Source organism: Lipotes vexillifer, unplaced genomic scaffold (genome assembly GCF_000442215.2).
Source record: "Lipotes vexillifer unplaced genomic scaffold, Lipotes_vexillifer_v1.1 scaffold189, whole genome shotgun sequence".
Lineage (NCBI taxonomy): Eukaryota > Metazoa > Chordata > Mammalia > Artiodactyla > Lipotidae > Lipotes > Lipotes vexillifer.
The window spans coordinates 1,673,771-1,695,315 of NW_006785816.1; the positions used below are offsets into that span (position 1 = coordinate 1,673,771).

A 21,545-nucleotide genomic window follows, 5' to 3' on the forward strand; every position below is an offset into this window, starting at 1 on the left:
CCTAGTGGTTAGGATTCCAGGCTTTCACTGCCATGGCCTGGGTTCAATTCCGGGTCAGGGAACTGAGAGCCACATGGTGTGGCCAAAAAAAAAAAAAAAAAGAATATATATATGTACGTATAACTGAATCATTTGGCTGTACAGCAGAAATTAACACAACATTGTAAATCAACTATACTTCAATAAAAAAGTATTGATTAAAAGAAACCAAGCTAATCCACCTTGCTATTTTAGTAGACATAGTGAATGAAACACAAATGATGCTCTTTTGGAGATAGAGAACTTGAGGTCTCATCCTTGTACTAAACATTTGAAGTTGAACATTTTACAGATGGCATGGATTGGAGCTGAATGCATGCTAGAACACTGCTTGAAATTCATTTTTCTTGAAATGAATAACAGTGCATCCCTGATATAAATTCACTTGTCATTTCTTATGGAAGTAGATAGCAGGAAAAGTATCACTGTTAGATTTTCTCTCTCACTACTTGATTTCTGTTTAATTGAAAATGTACTATACCTCTTTCTTTTATGCAGTTGAATAAAACTTTGTTCAAATCAGACTCCAGCATATGCACAGGGGGAAGGTGGCTCCTATTTAGAAGCAGAAAAGCCAAGCTTGTAATGGAACCTTCCCATTGCCTGGGCAACACACAATAAAAACAAAGCCAGTCTTCTATCTTCCTTTCTCCTTTGTTGGAGGCATCCTAGAGAAAGCAAGAGGGGAATCTAGGTCCTGGAAAATGAACACCAGGTCAAATTTTCTTTACCTTTTAATGATGCCGGCAGTGACAAGTTTTTCAATCTGACACCACTAGCAAGGTTACAGACTTCTTTATTTCCCTCCTCAAGACCAAAAGTAAATTTTTTTAAGTCCTCTGTTGGCTTAGCAAAATTCTCTATAGAGAGGTAAAAGGGAAGAAAAGTTGAGAGTCATTGTCCTATTATTATCTGGATTTTCCAATAAACTTCGAGATGGGTCTCACATGGGAAAGAGCAGGCAGAGTTGTGTGTTGGTTTGTAAAGTATTCTGGAATACTGTGTTTAATGTAAAACTGATATACGAAAATCAAAATTTACTCAGAACATGTTTTTCCTCCCCTCCCCCCAAGAAAAAAAGGATTGGTAATAACTACAGGATGTCTTCCATAAGACATGCAGTTTTACAAATATAGCTTATATTATATACTTATATATATATATATATATACTTATATATATACTTATTATATACTTATATATATATATACTTATATATATATACATTGAAATACCCACACTCGGAGGCAAACACATTCTGTGGAAGACTGTACTCTACTTAAGATGTGGTTATTGTCAGAAAGAGATATTAAAAATGGTGAAGATTTCAAGATGGTGGAGGAGTAAGACATGGAGATCACCTTCCCCCCCACAAATACATCAAAAATACATCTACATGTGGAACAACCCCTACAGAACACCTACTGAGTGCTGGCAGAAGACCTCAGACTTTCCAAAAGGGTGTGCGAGGAGAGGGGATTCAGAACACCGCCTAAACGAGCTCTAGAGACAGGTGCGAGCTGTGAGTATCATTGCAGACACCAGAGATGGGCATGAAATGCTAAGGCTGCTGCTGCAGCCACCAAGAAGCCTGTGTGCGAGCACGGGTCACTAACCACACCTCCCCTCCCGGGAGCCTGTGCAGCTCCCCACTGCCAGGGTCCCGTGATCCAGGGAAAACTTCCCCGGGAGAACGCACGGCGTGCCTCAGGCTGGTGCAACGTCATGCTGGTCTCTGCTGCCGCAGGCTCACCCCGCATCTGTACCCCTCCCTCCCCAGGCCTGAGCGAGCCAGAGCCCCTGAATCAGCTGCTGCTTTAACCCCGTCCTGTCTGAGCGGGGAAGAGATGCCCACAGGCGACCTACACACAGAGGAGGGGCCAAATCCAAAGCTGAACCCCAGGAGCTGTGTGAACAAAGAAGAGAGGGGAATCTCTCCCAGCAGCCTCAGGAGCAGCAGATTAAATCTCCACAATCACCTTGAAGTACCTGGCATCTGTGGAATACATGAATAGACAACGAATCATCCCAAAATTGATGCGGTGGACGTTGGGAGAAACTGTAGACTTGGGGTTTGCTTTCTGCATCTAATTTGTTTCTGGCTTTATGTTCATTTTAGATTAGTATTTAGAGCTTATTATCACTGGTAGATTTGTTTATTGATTTGGTTGCTCTCTTCCTTTTCTTTTATATGTATATATTTTCCTTTATCTCTCTCTTTTATTTAAAATAAATAAATTTATTTATTTATTTATTTTGGCTGCATTGGGTCTTTGTTGCTGTGTGCGGGCTTTCTCTACTTGCGGCGAATGGGGGCTACTCTTCATCGCAGTGTGCAGGCTTCTCGTCGTGGTGGCTTCTCTTGTTGCGGAGCACGGGCTCTAGGCACGTGGGCTTCAGTAGTTGTGGCACGTGGGCTCTAGAGCTCAGGCTCAGTAGTTGTGGCACACGGGCTTAGCTGCTCCACGGCTAGTTGTGGCTCACGGGATCTAGAGTGCAGCCTCAGTAGTTGCGGCGCACGGGCTTAGCTGCTCCACGGCATGTGGAATCTTCCTGGACCAGGGCTCAAACCATGTCTCCAGCATTGGCAGGCAGATTCTTAACCACTGCACCACCAGGGAATCCCCTCCTTTTTCTCTTTTTGTGAGTGTGTATGTGTATGCTTCTTTGTGTGATTTTGTCTGTATAGCTTTGCATTTACCATTTGGCCTAGGGGTCTGTCTGTCCGTTTTGTTTTTTGGGGGGTTTTTGGTATAGTTTTTAGCGTTTGTTGTCATTGGTGGATTTGTTTTTTGGCTTGGTTGCTCTCTTCTTTCTTTCCTTTGTTTTTATTACTTTTTAAAAAATAATATTTTTTAAATTTTTATTTTAATTATTTTATTTTATTTTTTCTTTCATTCTTTCTTTTTCTTTCTCCCTTTTCTTCTGAGCCGAGTGGGTGACAGGGTCTTGGTGCTCTGGCCAGGTGTCACACCTGAGCCTCTGAGGTGGGAGAGCTGAGTTCAGGACATTGGAACACCTGAAACCTCCCGGCTCCACATAATATCAAATGACGAAAGCTCTCACAGAGATCTCCATCTCAATGCTAAGACCCAGCTCCACTCAACAACCAGCAAGCTACAGTGCTAGACATCCTGTGCCAAACAACTAGCAAGACAGGAACACAACCCTACCCATTAGCAGAGAGGCTGCCTGAAAATATAATAAGTTCACAGACACCCCAAAGTGCACCACCGGACGTGGTCCTGCCCACCAGAAAAACAAGATCCAGCCTCATCCACCAGAGCATAGGCAGCAGTCCCCTTCACCAGAAAGCCTACACAACTCACTGAACCAAACTTACCCACTGGGGGTAGACACCAGAAACAACAGGAACTATGAACATGCAGCCTGTGAAAAGGAGACCTAAAACACAGTAAATTAAGCAAAATGAGAAGACAGAGAAATACACAGCAGATGAAGGAGCAAGATAAAAACCCAACAGACCAAACAAATGAAGAGGAAATAGGCAGTCTAACTGAAAAAGAATTCAGAGTAATGATAGTAAAGATGATCCAAAATCTTGGAAATAGAATGGAGAAAATACAAGAAATGTTTAACAAAGACCTAGGAGAACTAAAGAGCAAACAAACAATGATGAACAACACAGTAAATGAAATTTAAAATTCTCTAGAAGGAATCAATAGCAGAATAACTGAGGCAGAAGAACGGATAAGTGACCTGGAAGATAAAATAGTGGAAATAACTACTGCAGAGCAGAATAAAGAAAAAAGACTGAAAAGAATTCAGACAGTCTCAGAGACCTCTGGGACAACATTAAATGCACTGACATTCTAATTATAGGGGTCCCAGAAGAAGAAGAGAAAAAAAAGGGACTGAGAAAATATTTGAAGAGATTATAGCTGAAAACTTCCCTAATATGGGAAAAGAAATAGTCAATCAAGTCCAAGAAGCACAGAGAGTCCCATATAGGAAAAATCCAAGGAGAAACATGCCAAGACACATATTAATCAAACTATCAAAAATTAAATACAAAGGAAAAATATTAAAAGCAGCAAGGGGAAAGCAACAAATAAAATACACAGGAATCCCCATAAGGTTAACAGCTGATCTGTCAGCAGAAACTTCGCAAGCCAGAAGGGAGTGGCAGGACATATTTAAAGTGATGAAAGGGAAAAACCACAACCAAGATTACTCTACCCAGCAAGGATCTCATTCAGACTTGACGGAGAAATTAAAAGCTTTACAGACAAGCAAAACCTAAGAGAATTCAGCACCACCAAATCAGTTTTACAACAAATGGTAAAGGAACTTCTCTAGGTAGGAAACACAAGAGAAGGAAAAAACCTACAATAAAAAACACAAAACAATTAAGAAAATGGTAATAGGAACATACATATGGATAATTACCTTAAATGTAAATGGATTAAATGCTCAAATGAAAAGACATACACTGGCTGAATGGACACGAAAACAAGACCCGTATATATGCTGTCTACAAGAGACCCACTTCAGACCTAGGGACACATACGGACTGAAAGTGAGGGGATGGAAAAAGATATTCCATGCAAAAGGAAATCAAAAGAAAGCTGGTGTAGCAATTCTCATATCAGACAAAATAGACTTTAAAGACTATTACAAGAGACAAAGAAGGACACTACATAATGATCAAAGGATCAATCCAAGAAGAAGATATAACAGTTGTAAATATTTATGCACCCAACATAGGAGCACCTCAATACATAAGGCAAATGCTAACTGCCATAAAATGGGAAATCAACGTAACACAATCATGGTAGGGAACTTTAACACCCCACTTTCACCAATGGACAGATCATCCAAAATGAAAATAAATAAGGAAACACAAGCTTTAAATGATACATTAAACAAGATGGACTTAATTGATATTTGTAGGACAATCCATCCAAAAACAACAGAACACACTTTCTTCTCAAGTGCTCATGGAACATTCTCCAGGATAGATCATATCTTCGGTCACAAATCAAGCCTTGGTAAATTTAAGAAAATTGAAATTGTATCAAGTATCTTTTCCAACCACAATGCTATGAGACTAGATATCAATTACAGGAAAAAAATCTGTAAAAAATACAAACACATGGAGGCTAAAAGTACAATACTAAATAACCAAGAGATTACTGAATAAATCAAAGAGGAACTCAAAAAATATGTACAAACAAATGACAATGAAAACACGATGACCCAAAACCTATGGGATGCAGCAAAAACAGTTCTAAGAGGGAAGTTTATAGCAATACAATCCAGCCTCAAGAAACAAGAAACATCTCAAATAAACAACCTAACCTTACACCTAAAGCAGTTAGAGAAAGAAAAACATAAAAACCCCAAAGTTAGCAGAAGGAAAGGAATCATAAAGATCAGATCAGAAATGAAGGAAACAATAGCTAAGATCAGTGAAACTAAAAGCTGGTTCTTTGAGAAGATAAACAAAATTGATAAACCATTATACAGACTCATGAAGAAAAAAAGGGAGAAGACTCAAATCAATAGAATTAGAGATGAAAAAGAAGTAAAAACTGACACTGCAGAAATACAAAAGATCATGAGGGATTACTACAAGCAACTCTATGCCAATAAAATGGACAACTTGGAAGAAATGGACAAATTCTTAGAAAAGCACAACTTTCTGAGACTGAACCAGGAAGAAATAGAAATTATAAACAGACCAATCACAAGCACTGAAATTGAAACTGGGATTAAAAATCTTCCAACAAACAAAAGTCCAGTACCAGATGGCTTCACAGGTGAATTCTATTAAACATTTAGGGACGAGCTAACACCTATCCTTCTCAAACTCTTCCAAAATATAGCAGAGGGAGGAACACTCCCAAACTCATTCTGCGAGGCCACCATCACCCTGACACCAAAACCAGACAAAGATGTCACAAAAAAAGAAAACTTCAGGCCAGTATCACCGATGAACATAGATGTAAAAATCCTCAACAAAATACTAGCAAGCAGAATCGAACAACACATTAAAGGGATCATACACCATGATCAAATGGGGTTTATCCCAGGAATGCAAGGATTCTTCAATATATGCAAATCAATCAATGTGATACACCATATTAACAAGTTGAAGGAGAAAAACCATATGATCATCTCAATAGATGCAGAGAAAGCTTTCAACACCCATTTATGATAAAAACCCTCCAGAGAGTAAGCATAGAGGGAACTTGCCTGAACATAATAAAGGCCATATATGACAAACCAACAGTGAGCATTGTTCTCAATGGTGAAAAATTGAAGCCATTTCCACTAAGATAAGGAAAAAGACAAGGTTGCCCATTCTAACCACTACTATTCAACATAGTTTTGAAGTTTTAGCCACAGCAGTCAGAGAAGAAAAAGAAATAAAAGGAATCTAAATCAGAAAAGAAGCAGTAAAAGTGACACTGTTTGCAGATGACATGATACTATACATAGATAATCCTAAAGATGCTACCAGAAAACTGCTAGAGCTAATCAATGAATTTGGTAAAGTTGCAGGATACAAAATTAATGCACAGAAATCTCTTGCATTCCTAGATACTAATGACGAAAAATCTGAAAGAGAAATTAAGGAAACACTCCCATTTACCACTGCAACAGAAAGAATAAAATACCTAGGAATAAACCTACCTAAGGAGACAAAAGACCTGTATGCAGAAAACTATAAGACACTGATGAAAGAAATTGAAGATGATACAAACGGATGGAGAGATATACCATGTTCTTGGATTGGAAGAATCAACATTGTGAAAATGACTCTACTACCCAAAGCAATCTACAGGTTCAATGCAATCCCTATCAAACTACCACTGGCATTTTTCACAGAACTAGAACAAAAATTTCACAATTTGCATGGAAACACAAAAGACCCTGAATAGCCAAAGCAATCTTGAGAAAGAAAAATGGAGGTGGAGGAATCAGGCTCCCTGACTTCAGACTATATTACAAAGCTACAGTAATCAAGACAGTATGGTACTGGCACAAAAACAGAAAGATAGATCAATGGAACAGGATAGAAAGCCCAGAGATAAACCCACGCACATATAGTGAGCTTGCCTAGTCATTTTTCTCCTGGTACTCCAAAAGCGTTACTTATTTGTCCCTCCAGTCATGGTCACATTATCTTTGATAAAGGAGGCAGGAATGTACAGTGGAGAAAAGACAGCCTCTTCAGTAAGTGGTGCTGGGAAAACTGGACAGCTACATGTAAAAGAATGAAATTAGAACACTCCCTAACACCATACACAAAAAGAATGTCAAAATGGATTAAAGACCTAAATGTAAGGCCAGACATTATAAAACTCTTAGAGGAAAACATAGGCAGAACACTCTATGACATAAATCACAGCAAGATCCCTTTTGACCCACCTCCTAGAGAAATGGAAATAAAAGCAAAAATACACAAATAGGACCTAATGAAACTTAAAAACTTTCGCACAGCACAGGAAACTAGAAACAAGATGAAAAGACAATCCTCAAAATGGGAGAAAATATTTGTAAATGGAGCTGATAACAAAGGATTAATCTCCAAAATATACAAGCAGCTCATGCAGCTCAAGATCAAAAAAGCAAATAACCCAATCCAAAAATGGGCAGAAGACATAAATAGACATTTCTCCAAAGAAGATACACAGATTGCCAACAAACACATGAAAGGATGCTCAACATCACTAGTCATTAGAGAAATGTAAATCAAAACTACAATGAGGTATCACCTCACACTGGTCAGAATGGCCATCATCAAAAAATCCACAAACAATAAATGCTGGACAGGGTGTGGAGAAAAGGGAACCCTGTGGCGCTGTTGGTGGGAATGTAAATTGATACAGCCACTATGGAGAACAGTATGGAGGTTTCTTAAAAAACTAAAAATAGAACTACCATATGACCCAGCAAACCCAGTACTTGCCATATACCCTGAGAAAACCATAATTCAAAAAGAGTCATGTACCGCAATGTTCACTGCAGCACTATTTACGATAGCCAGGATATGGAAGCAACCTAAGTGCCCATCAAATGATGAATGGATAAAGAAGATGTGCCACATATATACAATGGAGTATTACTCAGCCATAAAAAGAAATGAAATTGAGTTATTTGTGGTGAGGTGATGGACCTAGAGTCTGTCATACAGAGTGAAGTAAGTCAGAAAGAGAAATACAAATACTGTATGCTAACACATATATATGGAATCTAAAAAAAAAAATGGTTCTGAAAAACTTAGGGGAAGGACAGGAATAAAGACACAGATGTAGAGAATGGACTTGAGGACACGGGGAGGGGGAAGGGTAAGCTGGGATGAAGTGAGGAGTGGCATGGAGATATACACACTACCAAATGTAAAACAGCTAGTGGGAAGCAGCCGCATGGCACAGGGAGATCAGCTCGGTGCTTTGTATCCACCTAGAGGGTGGGATAGGGAGGGTGGGAGGGAGACGCAAGAGAGGAGAGAAATGGGGATAAATGTGCATGCATAGATGATTCACTTTGTTATACAGTGGAAACTAACACACCATTGTAAAGCAATTAAACTCCAAGAAAGATGTTTAAAAAAACCACAACAATTTAACCAAAATCCTTAAGATTATAACTTTCAGCAAGGTAATTTTTCATATTAGAAACTCATATGATTATAGTGATCCAGAAAAAATATGGTGAAAAAAGATGCTCATAGTCTCAAACATTAAAATATTGTAAATAGCCTAAATATCCAGCCATAACACAGTGATTACCTTAAATATTACATAGCCATTATGGTACAATTGTTGAGGAATAACTGAGTTTGGAAAATCTTCAGCTGAGTGAATAGGATAGTAAATATACCATATGATACCAAAAAAAAAAAAAAAAAAAAAGGGGGGTGAAGTTTGAATAGTGAGCTTGCCTAGTCATTTTTCTCCTGGTACTCCAAAATGCGTTACTTATTTGTCCCTCCAGTCATTCATTAACAGTTGAGTTGCAAGACACTGAAATAGGTGATGTGGAAGTATGAGGGTGAACATACTAAGTTCCTGACCTCCTGGAAAGATAAGGTATATACACAGAGAGCCAGACGACCAGGCAGTAAACAAGTGCCACGTGAGTAGGCACAGACAGTAAGGGCTGGAGAGTTCATATCAACACAGTACAGACTTTTTATGTACCATAACCTGGGAAGGCTATAAATGTGGCTAATGCATGCTTCCAGCCCTCAAGGATCTTAACATTTATGGAGACAGATATTTAGGCAACTAATCATAATACAGGAAAAGTGACTTAATAAGATAATCTCCTAATGTGAGTCAGTTTTGTGAAAGAAATAAACCTGGTGATAGAGACTAACAGGAAAGTGCAGAGAGAGGAAGGCCTTCCTTAAGCAAGGCATGGTCAGAGAAAGTGGCTGTGAGGAGGTAACACCTGAGCTAAGGGAGAGAGGGAGCAGGTATGTGAAATGCCAGAGGAGAGGGAGCAGAAAGGAGCTCGGGTGTTGGAGGAGCAGAAATGTGGCTGGAGCACATTTCAGAGTATTGGTGAGGCCACAGAGGGGGTGGAAGGAAGGTCCCTCAGGGATCTCCAGTCCAAGGTAAGGAGTTTGGATTTCATTGTAAACTCAATGGGAAACCACTAAAAGTTGTTTGGTTTTTTAAAAATTATTTTATTTGGTAAGTTTCAAATTTATGAAAAGTTGTAAGTATAACACTATATAGTTAGTCTTTATTCCAATTCATCTACTGTTAACATTTTGCTCCATTTGTTACAGCCTTTGTTCTCTCTATATGTACTTATTTTTTCTGAAGCATTTCATTTGAGTGTTAAGTTGCATAATTCATGCCCTTTAACCCCCATATACTTTACACTGAATTCCCCAAGAGTAACAACATTCTCTTACATAGTAGAATATACTTATCATCTTCAGAAAATTTAACATTGATACAATAATTTACTGTCCATAATCCAGTTTTGTCAACTGACTCAGTAATGTTCTTTAACATTCTTTTTCTTTTTTTTTGTAAACAGCCCAGATGTCCTCCAACAGATGAATGGAGGTATGTCCATACCATGGAACACTACTCAGCAGCTAATAAGACCAAATTATTGATACACAGAACAACCTAGATAATCTCCAGAGAGTTACACTGAGTGAAAAAAAAAATCTCAAAAGATTACATATACAATATTATTCCACTTATAAAAATTTTTTAAATGACAAAATTATAGAAATGGAGAACTGATTAGCGATTACCAGGGGTTAAGAAGGAAGTAGGGGTAGAAGAGAAGTGGGCGGTGGCTATCATAGGGCAACGTAAGGGATCCTCATGGTGATGGAAATGTTCTGTATCTTGACTGTATCAACATTAATATCCTGGTTGTGATATATATATATTTTTTAACATCTTTATTGGACCTGGTTGTGATTATACTGAAGTTTTGCTAATGTTACTACTGGGGAAAACTAGGCAAAGGGTACACAGGATCTCTCTATATTATTTTTTACAACGGCCTGTAAATTTAATCACCTCAAAAAGTTTAATTAAAAAAAATCAATGAGACAGCAAAGTATTATTGTATTCAGTCACTTCATTTATACTCCAAGAGGTCCCCAGAATGCTTCCTGTGGTGTCAGACAGAGAGAAGGTGCTCAGTAGATGTTTGTTGAATGAATAAATAAGAAAGGATTTGAGTTTCCTTTACCCCACCACCCCCATTTTTTTTTTTTTTTTTTTTTCCCGTTGAGGAGCACAGGCTCCGGACGCGCAGGCTCAGCGGCCATGGCTCACGGGCCCAGCCGCTCCAAGGCATGTGGGAATCCTCCCGGACTGGGGCACGAACCCATGTCCCCTGCATCGGCAGGCAGACTCTCAACCACTGCACCACCAGGGAGGCCCCACTGCCCCCATTTTATAGCAGGTACCTGGCCATAAAGGTTGTGACTAATCCCAAAATACTAGCTATTAAATGGCATATGTGGAACTGGAACTCTGGACTCCTAACTTCAAGGCCAAAATTTTCTTTTGATTACATCTTTTTTTTAAACATCGTTATTGGAGTATAATTGCTTTACAATGGTGTATTAGTTTCTGCTTTATAACAAAGTGAATCAGTTATACATATACATATGTCCCCATATCTCTTCCCTCTTGCATCTCCCTCCCTTCCACCCTCCCTATCCCACCCCTCTAGGTGGTCACAAAGCACCGAGCTGATCTCCCTGTGCTATGTGGCTGCTTCCCACTGGCTATCTATTTTACATTTGGTAGTGTGGATATGGCCATGCCACTCTCTCACTTCGTCCCAGCTTACCCTTCCCCCTCCCTGTATCCTCAAGTCCATTCTCTAGTAGGTCTGTGTCTTTATTCCCATCTTGCCCCTAGGTTCTTCATGACCATTTTTTTTTAGATTCCATATATATGTGTTAGCATACAGTATTTATTTTTCTCTTTCTGACTTACTTTACTCTGTATGACAGTCTCTAAGTCCATCCACCTCACTACAGATAACTCAATTTTGTTTCTTTTTATGGCTGAGTAATATTCCATTGTATATATGTGCCACATCTTCTTTATCTATTCATCTGTTGATGGACACTTAGGTTGCTTCTGTGTCCTGGCTATTGTAAATAGAGCTGCAATGAACATTTTAGTACATGACTCTTTTTGAATTATGGTTTTCTTAGGGTATATGCCCAGTAGTGGGATTGCTGGGTCATATGGTAGTTCTATTTTTAGTTTTTTAAGGAACCTCCATACTGTTCTCCATAGTGGCTGTATCAATTTACATTCCCACCAACAGTGCAAGCGTGTTCCCTTTTCTTCACACCCTCTCCAGCATTTATTGTTTGTGGATGTTTTGGTGATGGCCATTCTGACCGGTGTGAGATGATAGAAAGCCCAGAGATGATTACATCTTTATACTCTCTCTTTTCATGGAAGAGATGCTATCTCTTAAACCTTCATGGTCTCCTTTGTGTCAAAACATAGTTTCTTTCTTTCTTTTTATTTTCGCTAGAATATGATATTTTTCTTCTCATCACTGTCTCCCTAAATAACTAGTATATGCACCACAGATATTTTCTTATCATTCACGTTAACCTTAATCCTCTACATCCCAGCTTGCATCCTTACCCCATTCCCCAAACCCTACCCTTCTCCCTTCACTAAAACTATTTTCTTAAAAATTCCAACTGTCCTCTTTGTGACATCATATCAAAGTTCATCCTTCTGTATGTCTCTGTAGCATGAGAACCTTGTTGACAATTCACTTTGAGCTAATAATTTTACCTCTGGAAAACAAGTTATCCTTTTTCCCAGATAACATCTACATCCCCCATCAGTTCTGATTCTGGGCTTTAAGATTCTCCAGTGTTCTTTCATTTCTATTACACGAATACATTCTTTCTCCCAGTTCAGTGAGTCCCGGGCAATGTTAAGTTCTCTCACAATCTGGGATATCAAGTCCAACGTTCTTTGCCTCCCCAAAGCCTCTGACCCGTATAGGAAGCAGCCTATGGAAAAGCCCACCCTTGCCACCCTCTCTGCAGAAGGAGACAGGGAGAAAGAACCATCATTATGGGACTTACTGAACAGGTTATTCCAGGTCACATTTGTCTTTTCCTCAGACTCTATTGTTTGGAAAACGAGTACCCTGTGATGGTCCAGGTTTTTAAGCAATTCTTCACAGTAAAATGGAATCCCACAGCTTCCCTCGGCCAGGTACCTGTAGTGAAAACAATGCAATATATATATTATCAAAGATCCATCTTTAAAGAAGTAAAAATATTTGCGTTTTCTCAATCACCTGAAAATAATCACTTCTCTTTCTCCATTTGTTTTGGTTTGTTTTTCATTTTTAGGGATTGCTTTTTCTTTCTTTCTTTCTTTTTTTTTTTTGCTGTACGCAGGCCTCTCACTGTTGTGGCCTCTCCCGTTGCGGAGCACAGGCTCCGGACGCATGCAGGCTCAGCGGCCATGGCTCACGGGCCCAGCCGCTCCGCGGCATGTGGGATCTTTCCGGACTGGGGCACAAACCCGTGTTCCCTGCATTGGCAGGTGGACTCTCAACCACTGCGCCACCAGGGAAGCCCTTTCTTTCATTTTTAAAATTACATAATAAACTATTTAAATCTTTCCGAAGTCAAAACTATGTAATAATGTACATCCTCAGTCTTGCTTCCCTTCCTCACCTTATAAGTAACCATTTAAATTAGTTTCTGGTTTATCTTTTCAACGTTTCTTTTTAAAACTATAGAAAATGCACACACATATTTCACTCTCTTCCTTAGATAAAAGACAGCAAGTTATATATACTGCACACTAGGCAACCCCTTGTTTTTTCACTCAACAATGTATCCTGGTCATCCCTCCATATCAGTAGATCTTTCTTATTTCTCTTTATAGCTACATAGGGCTCAATCATGTGGATGCATCCTAGTTTATTCTGACTATCCTCTTAGACATGGACATTTGGATTGTTTTCAGTCTTTTACTAGTACAAATAATGCCTCAATAAAAACTGTGCCCATATGTCACTTCATATTTTTGTCACTATATATATTTTTAAATTAAAAAAAAATTTATTGTAGTTGATTTACAATGTTGTGTTAGTTTCAGGTGTACAGCAAAGTGATTCAGATATATATAGATATAGATATAGATAGATATAGATATAGATAGATATTCTTTTTCAGATTCTTTTCCCTTACAGGTTATTACAAAATATTGAGCATAGTTCCCTGTCAGTATATCTTTGAGATAGGTTCCTAGAATTGGGAAGGCTAGATCAAAAAGTAAATGCATATATAATAAATGTATACATATATAATAAATACATACATAATAAATAAATACATACATACATACAGAGAGAAAGAGGGAGAGACAGAGAGACAAAGGGAAAGAACACATAAAATTCATGCCTGCGGGCTTCCCTGGTGGCGCAGTGGTTAAGAGTCTGCCTGCCAATGTGGGGGACACGGGTTCGAGCCCTGGTCTGGGAGGGTCCCACATGCTGCAGAGCAACTAGGCCTGTGAGCCATGGCCGCTGAGCCTGTGCGTCTGGAGCTTGTGCTCCACAGCGAGAGAGGCCGCAACACTGAGAGGCCCGCGCACGGCAATGAAGAGTGGCCCCCACTCACTGCAACTGGAGAAAGCACTCGCATAGAAACGAAGACCCAACACAGCCAAAAATAAATAAATAAATAAAAATACAATTGGGAAAAAAAAAATTCATGCCTGGAGTTATTTTAAATGAGACTTCGTCCAAGACATTTCTCTTCCAGAAGCAAAGCAACCTCATTAGAAAGAACAGATACAGATACCAAGGTGGCTTGTAAACAGCCAGCTAAGGAAGAGGTATTGCCCATGTTGTTAAGGGGACTGCTGTCAAGACCCCAGGAGAGGAGTCACTGAGAAGCTCAGAGAGCACTGACATCACCATCTACCATGACAGGGAACACCAGTACCAGACCACGTTATTGCCAGCAACTAAGACCTTGCTCAGCTGTGGGCTGTGGTTCTTAAGGCTTACCAGTTTGCCTTTCATGTTACTTGCCCATGACAGTGCCCTTAGTCACTGTGGGTTAGAGTGAGTGTACCCATAGCCAGCATGATGAAAGGGAAACAAAACATGTCCTAAGCAACGTTTGAGACGATGTAACAGGGACCATAACAAGGAAAAGTGAGCAGCATCCATCCTATCAAGCATGTTCAGTGGCCCCTTTGAAAGGCGGGACCAGCAAGAATCCTGAAATGGCCTCTTTCAGACACATCTTAAGGAATCTGATGATTCCTGGACCTGGAGTGCAGATGTCAAGGCCTCAGGATAGAAATAGGTTACTCACGTGTCTAGTTCTTTGGGGATGCCCCTGACGTTGAGGTCTAGGCAGACCTTGTTGAGGATGTCCTTAGGCTGCAGGGCTCCAAGGATGACATAGGTGGTGTTCCTGTTCTTCATTATGGCACTGGCAGCTGCACAGGGTATGTCAATGAAGGGAGACAGGGACATGATGATGAAGATGGGAACAGACCAGATAAGCTTCTCCATAAATGTCCAGGAGGCTGAATCGATAAACTGGCCTTCATCGATGATGAAAATAATCCTTTCCTCTTTCACTGTCTGGACAAGGTGGAGAAACAGAAAGAAAAATGCTGTAGGACTTCAAGGTTTTTTTTGTTTTTGTTTGATTTTTTGGCCGCGCCGCGCAGCTTGCGGGATCTCAGTTCCCCGACCAGGGATTGAACCCAGGCCATGGCAGCGAAAGCGCCAAATCCTAACTAGACCACTAGGGAACTCCCGTGACTTCAGTTTTTTATACACATGTATGCGTATGCATGTGTATCCACCGAATTTTGTGAAGCTAAGTTAAATCTGTTCTTTCTAATAACTTTGCGTTAATTTAGATTCCGCTAATTGGAATCTGTGGCAATTGGGACAGAACTGGCTGGAATAGACTCTTACTTGGTCAAATCTTTGTGTAAAGATAATGTAAATATATAGGACAGATGGGGTTTTAGTCAAGTTAAACAGCCATTACATAAAAATTACTGAGGTCTACTTCAAGTCATTCTAATCTATTGAAAAATGAAGGTCTCCTGGAAATACCTATCTGACATTTATTCAACCAACATCGATTCAACACATACTTACCAAGCACCCACTGGGCTAGGTGCTGGAGGCAGACTGCTGAGAGAAACTCACCTGGTCCTTGCCCTGCTGGCAGTTTATGCTGTTCTAGCTTGAACTACGGCACATGTTACACTTAAAAACAGATCATGTGTCCCTTTTCTTGTGTAGAGTACCTTTCCCTAACAAGTCTGAATTATTTATTTACTCATTAAGCATTTATTGTGCATCTGTTAGGGTCAGGTACTGTTTTAAGCACTGGGGATAGAGTATTAGACAAAATATAGAGCTTACATTTAGTGTGAGCCCCTGCATAGCGGGCCCTGCATTTCCATAGTGTAAGATGTCTAAATGGAGAAAACCTTCCCCACTCTTACTGCTCCAGACTGCTCTTGGCTTCTTTTGTTTCCCTCTGGGAAGAGACTGGGTTAAGCCATTCTTTCCCTCTGCATGTTTTTATAAACTAGAGCATCAAAGGCTACATTCAAATTTCAAATTTCAGAAGATGATCATTATAAAGTATTATAGCCTGCCTTATCACATATATGTAAGTCCCCTCTTACAGCCCCATTCTGTCACCAGATCGTTAGTTCTTCACTGACCCTGAGAACATTTTAATGAATAGGGGTTAGCATCCCATTGTTTTGTTTTGTTTTGTATTTGACTAATATCTTTAAAACTATGGGGCAGGGAATTCCTTGGTGGCGCAGTGGTTGAGAGTCTGTCTGCCAATGCAGGGACACAGATTCGAGCCCTGGTCCAGGTAGATCCCACATGCCACAGACCAACTAAGCCCATGCACCACAACTACTAAGCCTGTGCTCTAGAGCCCACAAGCCACAACTACTAAGCCTGCAAGCCACAACTACTAAAGCCTGTGTACCTAGAGCCCGTGCTTCACAGCAAGAGAAGCCACCGCACTAAGAAGACCACGAATCGCAACAAAGAGTAGCCCCCACTCACCACAACTAGAGAAAGCCCCTGTGCAGCAACAAAGACCCAACGCAGCCAAATAAATAAATAAAACTACGGGGCAGTTAGAAATGTGAGTTTTAGTCACAGAATAGCCTTGTCAGTGAATTATCTGTGAATTGGGGAGAGTAAAGCAGGAACCAAAAAACCTACATGAATTCAATGGTACATCAATGGTGCCAGCTTCTTCACATTTAAAATGAGGAGACTGAAATATTACTCAGCCATAAAAAAGAACGAAATAATGCCATTTACAGCGACATGGATGGACCTAAAGATTATCACACTGGGCTTCCCTGGTGGTGCAGTGGTTGGGAGTCCGCCTGCCGATGCAGGGGACGTGGGTGTGTGCCCCCGTCCAGGAAGATCCCACATGCCGTGGAGCGGCTGGGCCCGTGAGCCATGGCCGCTGAGCCTGCGTGTTTGGAGCCTGTCTGCAACAGGAGAGGCCACGGCAGTGAGAGGCCCATGTACCGCAAAAACAAACAAACAAACAAACAAAACCTAGCCCAAGTGAAGTAAGTCAGACAGAGAAAGACAAATATCATGTGATATCAATTATATGTGGAATCTTAAAAAAAGGTACAAATAAACCTATTTACAAAACAGAAACAATCACAGATGTAGAACACAAACTTATGGTTACAAAGGGGGAAAGGTTGGGGGAGGGATAAACTGGGAGATTGGGATTGACATATACACACTACTATATATAAAATAGATAGCTAACAAGAACTTTTTTTGGTACGTGGGCCTCTCACTGTTGTGGCCTCTCCCGTTGTGGAGCGCAGGCTCAGCGGCCATGGCTCACGGGCCCAGCCGCTCCGCTGCATGTGGGATCTTCCCAGACCGGGGCACGAACCCATGTCCCCTGCATCGGCAGGCGGACTCTCAACCACTGCGCCACCAGGGAAGCCCAAGAACCTATTTTATAGCACAGGGAACTCTACTCAACACTCTGTGATGACCCATATGGGAATAGAATCTAAAAAAGAGTGGATATATATATATATATATATATGTATAATTGATTCATTTTGCTATATACAACAAACTAACACAACATAGAAACTAACACAACATTGTAAGTCAACTATACTCCAATAAAAATTAATTAAAAACATAAAATAAAATGAGGAGATGGAATCAGGTCCTCTCTGATGTGAAAAAAGCCAACACTTACACGGCACCTACTATGTTCCCAGCACTGTGTGATGTGCTTTCATAAATGAACTTATTTAAAATCTTCGTTAACAGACTTCCCTGGTGTTGCAGTTGTTAAGAATCCACCTGCCAATGTAGGGGACATGGGTTCGAGCCCTGGTCCGGGAAGATCCCACATGCTGCAGAGCAACTAAGCCCGTGCGCCACAACTACTGAGCCTGGGCTCTAGAGCCCATGAGCCACAACTACTGAGCCTGAGTGCCGCAACTACTGACCCCACATGCGGCAACTACTGAAGCCCGTGCGCCTAGAGCCCGTGCTCCACAAGAGAAGCCACCACAATGAGAAGCCTGCACACCGCAACAAAGAGTAGCCCCTGCTCACCGCAACTAGAGAAAGCCCGTGTGCAGCAACAAAGACCCAATGCAGCCAAAAAAAATTTTTTTAATTAAAAAAAAAAAATCTTCGTAACATTCATAGGAGGTGCACTATTGAATCTATTTACTGAGAAAATTTAGGCAGAGAAGTTAAGCCATTTGCCCGAGGTCATACTGATAGTAAATGATCCAAAGATTGTTGTCATAGCACAGAGTCAAAGCACAGCTTTACTCATGGTTTCCAACTAGGTTGTGGATCAGAACCAACTGAGAAGTTTCAAAACAAAAACAAACAACTAAACAGATTCCTAGGCCCAAACGAAGCCCTTTTCAATTTGGGGTAGAATTCACAAATCCATATATTTTATGAAGCTTTCTGGATACTTGTGATGCAAACAATCCAAAGCCTGACATTCAGAAACTACTGATATAGCCTTATTTGCCTGCAGTGGAGAAGAAGGAAGTTGTATTATAAACTTACACAATGCCACAAACTTGAATTGTTTATTTATTATGTGCCAGACACTCTGCTGGTCAGTAGTGATACAAAAATGAGAAAGAGGCTCCCTTTCCTTAAGAAGCTCACAACCTCCTGAGGGGGAGAGACACATATACAAGTAGCAAATTGCAATACAGTATGGAAAATACAGTAAGAAATATGTTCAAAGTGTTACAGAAACACAGCAGAAGAGGAATTAGTCATTCCTTGTGATTTGGGGGAGTTCTCACTGAAGAGGTGACACTGAATGATGAGTAGCATTTCTCCAGGTTAAAAAAAAAAAAAGTCTTTTGGCTTTTATCTCATTAGTATCGAGAATTACTTGGATAGTATAAAGCACAGGTTGGAACAATTTGCATACACTTTGGCAGTTGTATGGAGGATGAATTGGAGTGGAGAGGTATGAGGCACAGAGATTAGTTGGAAAGCTATGGAAATAGTCCAGGAAGAGAAAGAGGCTGAACTACAGTAGGGAACAGAGGACGAGGAGATTCCAGAGTCAGTCTGAGGTAGACATGGTAGGACTTGTCAACTGAGCAAAGATAACTTTAAACGATGTGTGAATGAATTTGCTATTGACTAAATCAAGGGTCAGGATCAAGATGAGGGAGATAGGGCACTAAAGTAGGGAAAAAAATGAATTTAGTATTAGACACTGAACTGAGTGTGAGTCCCCATATCCAAGTGGAATATACAGTTCTTGGAAATATAGTTTTGGTGCTTATATGAGAGCTGAGGAATGGGATATAAAGTTGGTGATCATCAACATATAATGGACAGTCATGGTATTATTCAGAGAGCAAAAGTTAACATTGGTTGAGTGTTTCCAATGAAAGAGGCACTATTCTAAGTTTTACACATAATCTAGTCATTTAAACCTTACAACCCTGTGAGCTAGGTACTATTATTTCCTCATTTTATAGAAGGTAAAGTAAAAGCATGTAGGTTGAGTCACTTGATCAAGGTTACCCAGGTAGCAAGTGATAGGCCTAAGGGCTCAAACCTTGGTAGACTGATTACAGAGCCTATATACATAACCAGTTTGATAGACTGCATCTCATACAGAGGGAGAGAAAAAGAGGACTGGTTTTAAGGCAAGGCCAAACTCCCAGGAGTAATGTTAAAGGACTCCTTTCAAGCACAGCTAAATTCTGAACAGACTCTTAGCTTGAGGTTTGGAAGGATGGAGGAAAATGAAACACTTTGGGTTAAAGCTTTCACATACTTCAAAGCTTCTTGCCATTGGAGTCTAAACCCTTGAGGTCACCTGGCTTTGCGGTGAGACGCCCAGTTTCCCCCTCCCCATTATTTGACCTATAGACGCTCTTACTTGCTCCAAGATCTTCATAAACAACGCTTCCAACTGCTTCTGCTTTCTCGTGGTGCTCATCCTGGAAACCTCTCGTGAAATAGGGAACTGTATAAAGAATTATGAGAATACTGAGTATGCGCAAATAGCAGAGGGAACTACTAGTTGTACGACTCTGGTAATTCACTTTACTGTTCTGTGCCTTAAAATCCTCATGTGCTAGGTAATCCATAACATCCCTTCCAGCTCTGATACTCTATGTCATTGAATGTAATAGATACAGGAAAGAACAGGGCACATTCTTGTCTTTGCATTGGCAGTCACCTGTGGGAGCAGAGAGATTTAGTGCCCTGGACTAGCTAGTATAGTATAGCTATGATGGGAAGGTGAGAAAAGAAATGAATCAGCAGGTGGCTATTTGGGTTTTCTTGAGTCTGGTACCAATATATCTCAGGAAGGTGGCTCATTCAAGGATTGGGAGTCATTTCCTTACCACCTGGACGCTGCAGATGAGAAAGGAAGAGGATAATACAGGCCAAAGAGATGCAAAGTCATAAAGCATCAGGGAGGAGTGGCCACATCTGCCCCTTCACTATTTCTAACAGGAGTCTAACACTAGCTAGTTACCTGCACATGGAAAATGTCATTAAGAAGACAATGGAACTTTTCATCCAGCAGTGACTTGACTTTATTTTGAAGGTTGGTCTGTCGTTCTTTATAATGTTTGCAAGTATCCAGACCTAGTACATTGGCCATGAGTATCTGGATGGTATAAAAATTTTGATGGAAGCTGATCTTAGTCAACGCAATAGCAATAGTCCTGTTTATAAGAAAGTCAGGAATCAGAGTTTCAAAATATATTTTTTGAAAACAATAAAGCTTGAAGGAAAGCCCTGACTCTTCATATTCAGTTGTAAGGACAGATTTCCCAAGCTATCTGGAAGCTGTTCTTTATTTGTGCTTTCAGATACCCTCCCTTATTCCACTATGTTTCTAAGCTCTGTAAATGTATCCTAGCTATCCCCTCTTCTCTAGCCCTACTGCCAATGCCTGGGTTCAGGCCCGCATCCTCTCACCTATACTCCCTAACAGCATACTACTACCCTGTCTAGCGCCAAGACTCTGAATGCATCACCTTTATGGAAGCCTGAAGCACCTAGGTAGATGCAAGTCTAGGTTAAGTCTAGACTCCTTCATGTGACATATAAGCCTTTCCAAGTCCTCATTGTCATTTCTTGCCACTCTCTGCCCAGCAGTCTACCCTCCACCAACAACAAACCGGTGAGTGTTCCCTGCACATCCAACTGTTTCTTCTCTTTATGCCTTTGCTTTCCTCGGCCTGGAGTGTCATCACTTCTCACAGTCCCTCCTAATCCCTCGTTTCCTGTTCATTTGTATATCTCAGCTCAGGAGTAACCTGCTGGAAATCTTCCCTGATGCCCTCAGGTTGGATGACAAACCCCTCTTTCTTGTAGCTTTTACAGTACTCTATTGCATGCTTCTATCAATGTCCTCACCACATTCTATTTTTACTGTCATCTCTCTTTCCTTCTCTTTT

At 40.5% G+C, this 21,545-nt stretch overlaps 1 protein-coding gene across 1 annotated transcript in view; it reads right to left on the reverse strand.

The window, feature by feature from the left end:
- ADCY10 (adenylate cyclase 10) overlaps positions 1 to 21,545 on the reverse strand; it is a 102,171-nt gene that overhangs the window by 39,252 nt on the left and 41,374 nt on the right. Inside the window, exons 14-18 of the mRNA XM_007458099.1 lie at positions 20,615 to 20,807; positions 20,009 to 20,095; positions 14,885 to 15,159; positions 12,626 to 12,762; positions 771 to 899 (exon numbers count right to left, since the gene is read on the reverse strand). Coding sequence (XP_007458161.1) covers positions 771 to 899; positions 12,626 to 12,762; positions 14,885 to 15,159; positions 20,009 to 20,095; positions 20,615 to 20,807 — 821 coding nt within the window. The remainder of the gene's footprint in view (positions 1 to 770; positions 900 to 12,625; positions 12,763 to 14,884; positions 15,160 to 20,008; positions 20,096 to 20,614; positions 20,808 to 21,545) is intronic.